The sequence below is a fragment of the Muscardinus avellanarius genome (genome assembly GCF_963383645.1).
Source record: "Muscardinus avellanarius genome assembly, chromosome: 2".
In the NCBI taxonomy this organism is placed as follows: domain Eukaryota; kingdom Metazoa; phylum Chordata; class Mammalia; order Rodentia; family Gliridae; genus Muscardinus; species Muscardinus avellanarius.
Window position 1 is genome coordinate 130,339,019 of NC_137787.1, and position 12,394 is coordinate 130,351,412.

At 37.5% G+C, this 12,394-nt stretch overlaps 1 protein-coding gene across 1 annotated transcript in view; it reads left to right on the plus strand.

Annotated features, from left to right (window-relative positions):
• The window catches only part of BRCA2 (BRCA2 DNA repair associated), a gene marked incomplete at both ends in the record, with an annotated part of 65,769 nt that extends 53,655 nt beyond the window's left edge, over positions 1–12,114 (plus strand). The window contains 6 exons of the mRNA XM_080689437.1: positions 1,450–1,648; positions 1,903–2,066; positions 2,165–2,303; positions 7,431–7,675; positions 9,390–9,536; positions 11,533–12,114. Of these exons, the coding sequence (XP_080545563.1) occupies positions 1,450–1,648; positions 1,903–2,066; positions 2,165–2,303; positions 7,431–7,675; positions 9,390–9,536; positions 11,533–12,114 (1,476 nt within the window). The remainder of the gene's footprint in view (positions 1–1,449; positions 1,649–1,902; positions 2,067–2,164; positions 2,304–7,430; positions 7,676–9,389; positions 9,537–11,532) is intronic.
• Positions 12,115–12,394: the final 280 nt, after the last annotated feature.

Sequence of the window (12,394 nt, forward strand, 5' to 3'; positions counted from 1 at the left end):
GGGAAGTGAGTCTGTTTTAAAGCCTGGGGATGCTTGTTGCAAGCCTCCAAGTTTAGACTGTGTTGAAGTTTGTGCATTCTTTGAGTCATCAAGATGCATGGAACTTAACAGAATAACCATTAGTATGGTCTCCTTTTATAGAATATGCTGATAGTCTGAGGAGGAAATGAAAGGGGCAGGATGAGAGCTGGCAGTATAAGTTCAGCCATTCTGTAGCTGGACAAGTGACTTGCCTCTTAGGGTCTCATTCCACCTTCTGTCAAGTGAAAACAAAAGTAGGTTATCTCTAAGGCTCTAAATATATGACTCTGACACTGAGATTTGAATTAGATACAATTAACATTTAATTCTTGAAGGAGAAGACAGCCTTCTTCTAAATTGCCTTGTAAAGAATTTTTTTGTGCTGACAATCTTGAATGTCATAGGCCCTTATGAAATTGCAGGTTAAAAAAATAAACAAAACACCACAATTAGGAGACCTTTATATAGTGCAGTGATTTTATAATCTCACTTTACAGAATTTATTAGAATATTAAGATGAGCTAGGTGTGGTGGCACACACTTGTAATCCCAGCATTTGGGAGGATGAGACCGGAAGATCATGGTTCATGGACAGCCTCAGCTACTTAGTGAGGTCCTCCACAACTTAGTGAGACCCTGTTTCAAAATAAAGAATAAAAAATAGGCAGAGGGTATAGCTTGGAGGTAGAATGCCCCTGGGTTCCATCCCCAGTACCACCAAAGGAAAAAAAAAAGATATTAAGATGTGTAAGGCAGCTTCAATGTAGTATGTTACATATCTAGACTCCATTTCACATTTTATTAAATTTTGTGTTTATTTATTGTGTAGTACTAGATAATTTTTATAAGAGAAATAGAAATTTGCTGTAGTGGAAAAGAAATATCAAGGCAAAAATAAAAATGCTTGTAATAAATGTCTGTTTTAAATTATATCTACTATTCCAAAAAGTTAATAAAATTATACTACAGAGCTACAAATGAAGTTTCTAGAGCCAACCTCTTTTTGTATCACCTGTGCAAGTTCTTTACTTTCTCTGTGTCTCAGTTTCATCAACTGTACAGGAAACAATAGCAGCTACATTATAGTCTCTTTTTGAAGATTCAATGAATTAGTGTATTTACCACACATAGGTCCATTTCTCAAATATAATTTGTATTCATGTTAGCCATTTATAATATAGGTGGGGGTGATTGTGTTTAGAGTACATTTATAATTGGAGAATTGGTTTTGCCCTAGGAAAATTCATCACAAGGATTAATAAACTGTTTGAGATCCCTGAAGATACTATGTGATAAACTGAGCCCATTAATCCTTCCTTTCAAAATGAACTCAAATGTGTTGTATTTTTATCCTTTTTAAGCAATCCAGTCACATCAGGCGGGACTTTGTTTTGTTTGCTTTTGTTTCAATATTTTAAATGGTCACAGGGTTATTTCAGTGAAGAGCAGTTGAAAGCCTTGAATAATCACAGACAGAAGCTGAATGATAAGAAACAAGCCCAGATCCAGTTGGAATTCAGGAAGGCATTGGAATCTGCTGAACAAGAGGAGCAAGGCTTATCAAGGGCTGTCACAACTGTGTGGAAGTTGCGTATCGTAAGCCACAAGAAAAAAGAGAAAGATTCAGGTTAGTATGCAGATTTTTTGTTTTTATCAGTTAAGTTTAAAAAATGACTAGATTAATAAAATGATTAGAAATGCTAAATAAAGTGTAGTTAGTGTTTATCAGGGAACAGAGTGAGCTGTCAGCACCCATAAAGTATAATAGCAATCTTCAATTCTTATTGCAATTCTTATTTCCATTATTTCAGTTCTTATTATAAGTGATAATTTTAATGTTATCAGTTCTTCCCACTGTGCTGTCTTCATCTTTCTCTACAGTTATATTGAGTGTCTGGCGTCCATCATCAGACTTATATTCCCTGTTAACAGAAGGAAAGAGATACAGAATCTATCATCTTGCAACATCAAAATCTAAAAGTAAATCTGAAAAAGCGAACATACAATTAGCAGCAACTAAAAAAACTCAGTACCAACAGCTACCGGTACAAAGCTTTCATTATAATTTTTTAGTTTTGATGAATGTGTATTACTTTATAGAATCTCAACATACTGAACGTTTGTCTTGTTTTGCTTTCTGTAGGCTTCGGATGAAATCGTATCTCAGGTTTATCATCCAAGGGAGCCCCTTCACTTCAGCAGACTTTTAGATCCTGACTTTGAGCCTCCTTATTCTGAAGTGGACCTAGTAGGATTTGTAGTTTCTGTTGTGAAAAAGATGGGTAATTGTAGCCTTTTATTAAACTATTAGAAATTGATTTCCAAAAGCCAGGCATGGTGGCACATGATTGTAATCCCAGCATTTGGGAGGCTGAGTCAGGAGGATCACAGGTTCACAAACAGCCTCAGCTACTTAGTGAGGCCCTTTGCAACTCACTGAGACCCTGTTTCAAAATAAAGAATTAGAAATAGGGCTTGGGGTGTAGCTCAGAGGTAGAATGTCCCTGGGTTCGATTCCCACTAATGAAAAAGAAAAAAGAAATTGATTTCCTAATGATCAGTTGGAATTACCAGGCAGCAGAAGTACTAACTAATGATGTCAAAGTAAGTCTCTTTTAATTCTGATTGTTAATTAAAAGCAATTCTGCATTATTTTAAGGTAATGGCTTATATCCCATTCTGTGCTACATTTTTTATTTCGTTTTGTTTCTTAGGGACTGCATGAGGTACCTTCTACCTCTGAGGTACAGGTGCAGCCTTATTTTAACTTTTATTTTGAAACAGCCTCACTAAGTTGCTGAGGCTATCCTCAAACCGGCAGTCATCCTGTCTCAGCCTCCCCAAGTACTAGGGATTCTGGATGTGTACCACCACACCTACCTTGTGCTACTTGTTTTTTATTTTTTGTATCACATTAATAATAACTATCAAATAATCATAATCTAGGGGTTTTTTGTTTGTTTTGGGGGTATTTTTGTTTTTTTGTTTTTGTTTTTGCAATACTGAGGATGGAACCCTCAGTAATAATAGGGCTGGGATGTAACTCAGCAGTAGAATGCCCCTGGGTTCAATCCCTAGTACCTCTGAGCTACATCCCCAGCCCTATTTTTAACTCTTTATTTTGAAACAGAGTCTCACTGAGTTGCAAAGGGCCTAAGTAGCTGAGGCTGGCCCTGAAACTGTCAGCCTCCCAAATGCTGGGATTACAAGCGTGCGCCACTATGCCTAGCATAATCTAGGTTTTATAAATTATCAGAATATAGGTTTTCAAAATTGTTCCTAATGATACTCTGGATTTTCATGCTCTCTTTTCTTTCTTTCTTTCTTTTTTTTTTTTTTTTTACTAATTTGAATCATTTCTTTCTTTGGGTAAAGTTAGCTAAGGCTTTATCAATCTTGTTTATCTTTTTAAAAAACCCAGTTTTTGTTTTATTGATTCTTTGTATTGTTTGGGGTGGTTGTTTGTTTTTGTTACCAGGGAGTAACCTGAGAAGCTACACCCCCAGCCCATTTTATTTTAAATTTTGAAACAGGGTATCACTAAATTGCTGAGGCTGGCCTTGAACCTGCAATCCACAGGTGTGTCTCATTTTGTTTGTTTGATTGTATTGATGGGTTATTTTAATTACTTCCTGCCTTTTACTAGCGTTGGGGTTAGTTTATTCCTCTTTGTCTAGGGCCTTGGGATGCATCATTGGTATATTTGGAATCTTTGTAGGTTTTTTATGTGAGTTCTCAATACTATAAAGCTTCCTCTTAAAATCACCTTCATATTTTCACAGTGATTTTGGTAAATTGTATCTCTAATACCATTTAATTCTAGGATTTTTTAAATTCCTCCCCCTAATTTCTTTTGTGGTCCAATTCTCATTCAAAAGTGTATTGTTAACTGGGTGGGTGCCACACTCATGTAATCTCTGTACTTGGGAGGCTGAGACAGTTGATGCCAGCCTCAGCAATTTAGTGACACCCTGTTTCAAAATAAGTAATAATAGGGCTGGGATGTAACTCAGAAGTAGAATGCCCCTGGGTTCAATCCCTAGTTCCTCATACACAAAAAATTATATTGTTCAGTCTCCAAGTATTTATGTAGTTCCTCTGGATCTTCTTGCTGTTGATTTCTATTTTCAGTCCATTGTGATCTTGCTTTGTGGCTTAGAATATGGTTTGTTTTGGAGAAAGGTCAATGAGAAACTGAACAGAAAATTATTTCAGCTATCATTGGATGAAATATCCTATAAATGTCTATTGGGTTCATTTGATTTATTGTACTATTTAGGTCTGAAATGTCTAGTAATCCTTTGTCTGTATGACCTGAGGTTGACAGAAGTATGTTGAATTCTCCTAGTATTATTGTATTGGGGTTTATCTGAATCTTAATGTCAAAAAGTGTTTGTCTAATGTAAATGGATACAGATTCAATGCATTCCCTATCAGAATACCACTGCCATTCTTTGCAGATCTAGAAAAAATGATCCTAAAATGCATGTGAAGAACAAAAAGACCCTGAATAGCCAAAGCAATTCTGAGCTGTAAGATTCATACAGGAGGGATCCACCATACCTCATTCAAATTATACTACAGAGCTGTAGTAACAAATCAGCATGACACTGGCATAAAAATAGACTAATAGGCCAGTGGAACAGAAGATAAAAGGCAAATTTGCATGCATCGGTAAGAGTGCCAAAAATAAGTGTTGGAAAAAAGACAGCCTTTTCAGAAAAAGGTGTTGGGAAATCTGGATATCCTTGAATAGAAGAATAAAACCAGACCCATATCTCTCACCCTGCAAAAAAAAAAGTCAACTTAAAATGAATTAAAGATCTAGAAATTAGACTAGAAACTTTGAAAATGCTAGAAAAGCTGGGCGTGGTGGCACATGCTTGTAATCCCTGTGCTTGGGAGGCAGAGACAGAAACATCGCACAGGTTCGAAGCCAGCCGGGCTGGCTTAAGAGATCCTGTTTCCAAATAAAAAATATAAAAAATAGGCCTGGGAGTGTAGCCCAGAGGTAGAAGGGCTTCCAGGAACCCCAGTACCATAAAAAGAAAAACGAAAAGAAAAAAAAGAAAATGCTAGAAGAAACATAGGACCAACTCTCCAGCATATAAACATGGTCAGAGACTTTTGTTTAAGCAAGATTCCCTAAAGCTCAAGAAATAAATGTGATGGCATCAAATTTAAAAACTTCTGCACACCAAACAAAAGAGTGTGAAGAGAGTATACAGAATGAGAGAAAATTTTTGCCAGCTACTGGTCTAATAGAAGTCTTTCATATATATATATATATGCATATATATGCTTTTGTATATATATATATAAATGGTTTTGTGTGTATATATATAAATGGTTTTGTGTGTATATATATATGTTTTTGTATATATACATATATATATATATGTATATGTATAGAACTCAAAAATTTGAACACCTAAAAAACCCAATCAAAATGGTCAGTTGAACTGCATAGACAGTTCTCAAAAGAAGAAATACAAATGACTAACAAAAAAATGCTCAACATTATTTGTAATCAGGGAAATGCAAGTCTACACTGAGATTCTATCTAACTCCAGTTAGAAGACAGTCATCAAGAATACAAAAAACAATAAATGTTGCCAAGGATGTGGGGAAATAGAAACTCTGTATGTGTTGGGGTTGGGGGGCGGGTGCTGGGCTTGAACCCAGGAGTAGTCTACCTCCAGACTATACCTTCAGCCATTTTTTAGTTTTACTTTGAAACAGGGTCTTGTTAAATTGCTCAGGGTCTGACTAAACTGCTGAGGCTGGACTTGAACTTGTGATCCTCTTTCCAGCCTCCCAAGTCCTGGGATTGCAGGTGTGCACCACCATACCTGACAGGAACTCTTGATACACTATTGGTAGGATTGTAAATTAGTACAGCCACTACAGAGATCAGTATGGATGTTCAGTATGAGGTCATTTGATGGTTCTAATTCCTAGTCTTTTTAGGAATGTCCATAGAATGGGGCTTGGGGTCAAGAGAATGTTTTTTCAAATGAAAGTATTAATACCATAAAGAGACAATGTGGTGGAAAAAGTCTAATATAGGGGATAAAAATCGATACTGGAAGAAAAAGGGGGATACTTGTAGAGCACTGTTCTCAGTGCAGCCGCTGTGCAGTGAGAATGACCTTAGCCAGCAGCAGAGACAGGCAAAAGGTAGAGGCACAAATGGAAGAGTTGCCGTAGAAGGGGACACGTGGCTGACCTCTGGTTGCTTCTGTTTCCTTGCTGATATAGGGAGCAGAGTTATCAGCTGAGAGTCAGAAAGGAGGAAAAAGTAGTGACTGTTTGAAAAGAAAGAAAAGCTGTGAAGACATCATCTAAGAAAGTGGCAGGGTGACGGGACTAGGTACATGATCCGTGCCCGCCCATGCCCACTGGCAGCTGATGTTCATGAAAGTAAAGGGGAAGGACTATGATCCTGTGAGATTTTTTTCCAGTCTTGTGTAGCTGTCATGCTGTGGGCATGATGTTGCAGAATGGGACTTGACCCATTATTGGCAGTAAAGTTTTGAGTAAACCTTAATAAAGACATTATTAAACCTTATTACTAAAGGGTTGTCCTTTAGCTTCGTGAATAATACAAAACAAGAGAGGCAGAGTCTTAAGAGGATTTTAATAGTTGACCTTGGACTTTCAGCACAGTACAGAGCAAAGGAGACATTAGAGGAATGTGGAACAGTGAATGGGAGGTTAGAAAAATGGATTATAAGTCCCAGTGGGGCTAAAAGATTGTTTGAACTAGGGTCCTAGAGGGAGCCAGCTGGAAAGATCAAAGGAGGTGGTTTAATAACAAGATACTTTAGATTCTGGAGATCACAGTGTTGGAAATAACAAAGTCTCAGGTATGTCCATTGGTTGAGCTACTTTTGCAAAATGGAGGACACAATCATTGAAGAAGAAAACGGTTCCAGGAGCCCAGGGTTTTGAAAGGATCATGTGTGGATATTGAAATCGCCAAGAAATACTGCTGAAAGTGACAGTGACAGGGATGAGTTAAAACCTTCAGAAAGTGCAATTCTATTCCCTTCAAATCTGATCATCTTGGAAATTCTTGGTCTTATCTAAGTTCAGTTATTTTTACTTGTTTTTACCATTAGCATAGATTTAAATGCTGTACTAAATAAATAGGCATTTTTGTTTGTTTTAATGGGACTAGGGATTGTACCTAGGGGCATTCTACCTCTGGACTACAGCCTCAGCCTTATTTTTATTTTGAAACAGGGTCTCACTAAGTTTAGGGCCTTACAAATTGCTGAGACTGGCGGCAAACCTGCAATCCTCCTGTCTCAGCTTCCCAACTACTGAGATTTTAAGTGGTGCCACCACACTTGGCTTACATTTTTTAAATTATCTAATGATGACCCTTTTTTTATTCATTTTAGGTCTAGCTCCTTTGGTCTATTTGGCAGATGAATGCCATAATTTATTGGCAATAAAGTTTTGGGTAGATCTTAATGAAGACATTGTTAAACCTCATATGTTAATTGCTGCAAGCAACCTCCAGTGGCGACCAGAATCCAAACCAGGAATTCCGACTGTATTTGCTGGAGAGTTTTCAGTGTTTTCTGCCAGTCCAAAAGAGGGTCACTTTCAACAGCGATTAAATGAAATGAAAAACACTGTTGAGGTATGATTGCTTTCATCATAAGTGTGTGTTTTGGTGTTTTCCTATTTTGACCATCCAACATCAAGGAGAAATGGCTTTTATGAAAACTAAATAGTTGGGATAGCATGCAACATAAGGTTTCGCCATGTATTGGTTGTCCATGGACCTGAGGAGATAAGGGGATGGGGATGACAGCTCCCAAGGAGAAAAGAATGACTTCAAGAAAATCAAGTTAAGAAAGATCGTAAGAAAGGTGTCCAGAGATGCAGACCACAGAGGCAAACTGGAGATTAGAAACAGCTCGAGTTATCTACAGTCCACAACACTAACAGTAGGGTTAGTTAAAAATATGTCACCTATAAGTTTACATGTAAATTAGTTATTCAGGATCTTGCTTTGATTTGAATGAATCCCAAATAGGAAACACTTCAATTATTTCAGTGTATGTACTTGATGTAGCTGATGTTTATTGAGAGCTTGCTATGTGGGGGCTTTGTTCTAACCTGCCTCATTTAATTCTCTTCAAAACCCTGTGAGGTAGAAAACTGTTCTTCCATTTTATTAGTGAGAAGCAAGTTATATGGCTTATGCCAGGTCATGTGCCAAGCTGGTAGGACCAGAGTTCATACTTAGACCACCTGAATGGCAGAACTCAAACTCTTAACTACTCTGCAGTGCTGCTGCCCTGTAAGACTGGGTTTTACAAATCAATAACTAGAGAGGGATCCATGAAAAATAAGCCTCATATTTCTGTACTTTAATATATGAAGTGTGCGTTGTTCAAAATTTATGTAAATGCGATTACATTTTTTTTTTGGTGGTGGTGGTACTGGGGTTCCTGGAAACCCTTCTACCTCTGGGCTACATTCCCAGACCTATATATATTTTATATATTGTTTTTATTAGGAAACAGGGTCTCTTAAGCCTGAGAGGATGGTGAACCTGCGCCATCCTCCTGTCTCTGCCTCCCAAGCGTGGGGATTACAAGCGTGTGCCACCACACCTGGCGAGATTACATTTTTAAAACATTGGAGTAGCTAGCGGATAAAGACTATTTGTGTTAATATTTTACCAAAAGAATACACAAAGGGAAAAATAACACTGATTTATGTAGTTTTCTAAACTGTGAGTAGGAGTTGCATTCTTTATTTTTCTCCCATACAGGATACTTACTATTCACATCTCAGGTTTTTAAAGTTCTCTGTGGTAATCTCATGTCTTAAGTTAGGCCACGTGTGGTTGCTGGTGCTTGACCAGCTGTGACTCCTCCAACACCAGGTCCACATAGCTTGACCTGTACGTTCTTTCACTTCTTGCTTGGGACACATTGCAGCAAATGAGGAAGTTCCACTTGTACCACTCTAAGGAGTACTTAAGGGAGAGATGTAATGGTCCCCAGCTAGTAGGTAATAGAGCTGGAGCATGAGCCCCATCCTTCAACTGCAAGCCCAGTGCAGTTGCCTTGCTGACTGCATCAGATGGGTGGAAAGATCTGCAACTTACTTTCACACACACTCTTTCTCCCTCCCCTTTTCTTCTGTCTCTCTCCTCTTCCCCTTCAAATATTGATGTTGGTTTGCAATTTTGTATTGACATGCTTGAGAGTATCTATCAAATTGGAAATGCCTCATTCTTCTGGTCTGCTTTTTTTTTCTAATGTTGAAGGAAATGATTCCTGAAAACATAAGCGTCAGTTTGCAGCTTACAAAACAACTTTTTCAATTTGTTTTCTTAGAATGCTGAAATGTTTTGTAATGATGCAGAGAAGAAACTTATGCATCTACTTAATGCAAATGATACCAAGTGGTCCACCCCAACTAAAAATTACACATCAGAGCCATACTCTGTTAAAACAGTTCTTGGTACAGGAAGTAAGTTTCTGGTAAGTCATGTAAATGTAAGAAATGTTATATATGGAGGCAGTGATTATTTTGGTGTATATCCAGCAAATATGGTAAAATTTAATTAAACGTAATTAGAAAGAACATGTAGGTGATATAGGTATAGACTATCTGAAAACTGTATTGTGTTTATTATAGCAAGAATATAAAACTCTTTGAGGATAAACTAAAAGGCCTTTCATTTTTACCATTTCAAGTACATTTTATCCTTTACTTTGAAATATGTGGTTAAGGAGCTCTTTTTTTTTTTGCCTTTTTTTGCTAGAAGAGCTATTCCATATCATTAGATCATTAGGGTTGTTCCTTTTTTTTTTTTTTTTTTTTTTTTTTTGCGGGTCTGGGGATGGAACCCAGGGGCATTCGACCTCCGAGCTACACCCCCTGCCCTACTTTTTATTCTTTATTTTGAAACTGGGTCTCACTGAGTTGCAGTGTAGCTGAGGCTGTCCACAAACTGTGATCCTCCGGTCTCAGCCTCCTGAATGCTGGGGTTACAAGCATGTGCCACCACACCCGGCTAGAGGGTTGTTTCTAAACTCAGTTTAACTGATTAAATCACAGTAGATGCAAATCGAATTAAAATATATTTCTGTTTTGTTTTAAAAACAAGGTCTCACTGGGTTGCTGAAAGTCTCACTAAACTGCCAGGTCTGGACTTGAACCTGTGATCTCCTGTCTCTGTCTCCCAAGTACTTAAAATTTTTTTTTTTTTTTTTTTGCTGGGCATGGTGGCACACGCTTATTATCCCACTGCTTGGGAGGCAGAGACAGGAGGTTTGCACAGGTTGGAAGCCAGCCTCAGCTACTTAGTGAGGCTCTCAGCAACTTAGTGAGACCCTGTTTCCAAATAAAATATAAAATAGGTCTGGGATTATAGCCCAGAGGTAGAAAAGCCCCCAGTACCACACACACCAAAAATTCTTTTTTAATTATATAAAATAGCTTATTTACATAATTTGTGTCTATAGAACATAGCAGCTTTCACAAGAAAATTTATAAATGATATATTATGTTTTTATCATAGACTTCTTTAGACAAGATAGTAAACATAGTCACTTCTATTTAAAATAATATGGTGGTAAACAGTGAATATCAATATGTTTATCTGTGCCTCAGTCATTCACAATAATTAGGTTTTGAGATTATCATGTTAGCCACTTGCTATGACATAGGATGCAGGAGAATTAAAATCTTTAATATTGGCTAAATAGCTAACACATACTCAGTGCAGCTGTATTATCTCATTTAATGCTAACAACCCTATATAATGTAATAAAAGTTATTGCTACAGATGAGGAGAGTGGTGTGGAGAGGTTAAACAGTTACCTATAGCCACAGCACTAGAAAAGTAAATATTAGGACCCAAGCAGCAAGTGGGTTTTTGTTTTGTTTTGTTTTTTGCATGTATTCTCAAGATGACTTTGTTTACCCTATTAATGATAAAAAGATTAAAACATTAAGTGGTGACTATTTTTTGTTGTTGTTGTTCTTTACTGTTACTATTCACCTTCCTTTGTCTCTCTCTCTCTCTCTCTTTTTTTTTTTCCCCATGTAGAACGGGGATGGAACCCAGGGGCATTCTTCCTCCAGCTATAACCCCCAGCCCTATCTTTTATCCTTTACTTTGAAACAGTGTTTCACTAAGTTGTGGAGGGCCTCACTAAATAGCTGAGGCTGGTTGTGAAACTGCCTTCCTCCTGTCTCTGCCTCCCAAGCACAGGGATTACAAGTGTGTGCCACCACGCCCACACTTGTTTTGTCATTTTTAATATCTTCTTATATAAGAATTATTTTTTCCAGAATAGTAATTTAATAGTAACTTCTAAAATAGTAATATGAATATTTTAGGTCATCTAACTATTACTAAATGGATGAGTGAGAATGTGTGTGGTATTTGTATATTTTTAATGAGAAGTTAATTTGGTTTTAAACATTAGTACATAATTAAAGTTGGCTGCTTCTTAATGTGTTTCGTAGATGTCTTCTCCTAATATTGAAGTAAATTATCAGAGTCCTTCATCACTTTGTACACCAAAAGGGAAGTCTTTGCCCACACCCATATCAGCCCAAATGACTTCAAAATCTTGTTATAAAGAGGAGAAAGACACTTATGATCCAAAGAGCTGCAAAAAGAGAAGAGCTATGGATTTCTTGAGCCGGCTGCCTTTGCCACCACCCGTCAGTCCCATTTGTGCATTTGTTTCTCCAGCTGCGCAGAAGGCATTCCAGCCGCCACGGAGTTGTGGCGCCAAGCACGAAACACCTTTGAAGAAGAAAGAATCGTATTCTCCTCTGAGGACGCCACCTGAAACATTCAGTGAAATTTCTCTTCTGGAAGGTGATTCAATAGCTGATGAGGAACTTGCACTGATCAGTACCCAAGCCCTTAACTCTGGGTCAGCGGTGGAAAATCAGCCTCCGTCTATCCATGAACCCACCAGGGCGGCCCCCGCCAGTGCACAGGGTGATCTCAGACAGAAAAGGTGTTACAGTGCGCAGGACACAAGTACAATAAAAAATGTATCTAAGAGGTTACAAAGGCCACAAAAACAAGAATGACAGTGAATTAGCTATTGGCTCATCTTTTCCAGTTTGTAAGGTATATAAAATTTCAAACTGTATCGATATCTGCTTAACAAGAGAAGACAAGATGGCATCAGACTTACCTTAGTGTATGTGTGTCTGCTTGACTCTTTTGATATACTTTTATTTCAGTTGTCTACTGTAAAACGAACTGTATATTAATAAAAATCTCATTTAAGTCTTTATGATTGGATTTGATTGTTAAGTATTATTTTCAACGAAATAAACATACCCTTTTCCCTTTTCTTTTAGATTG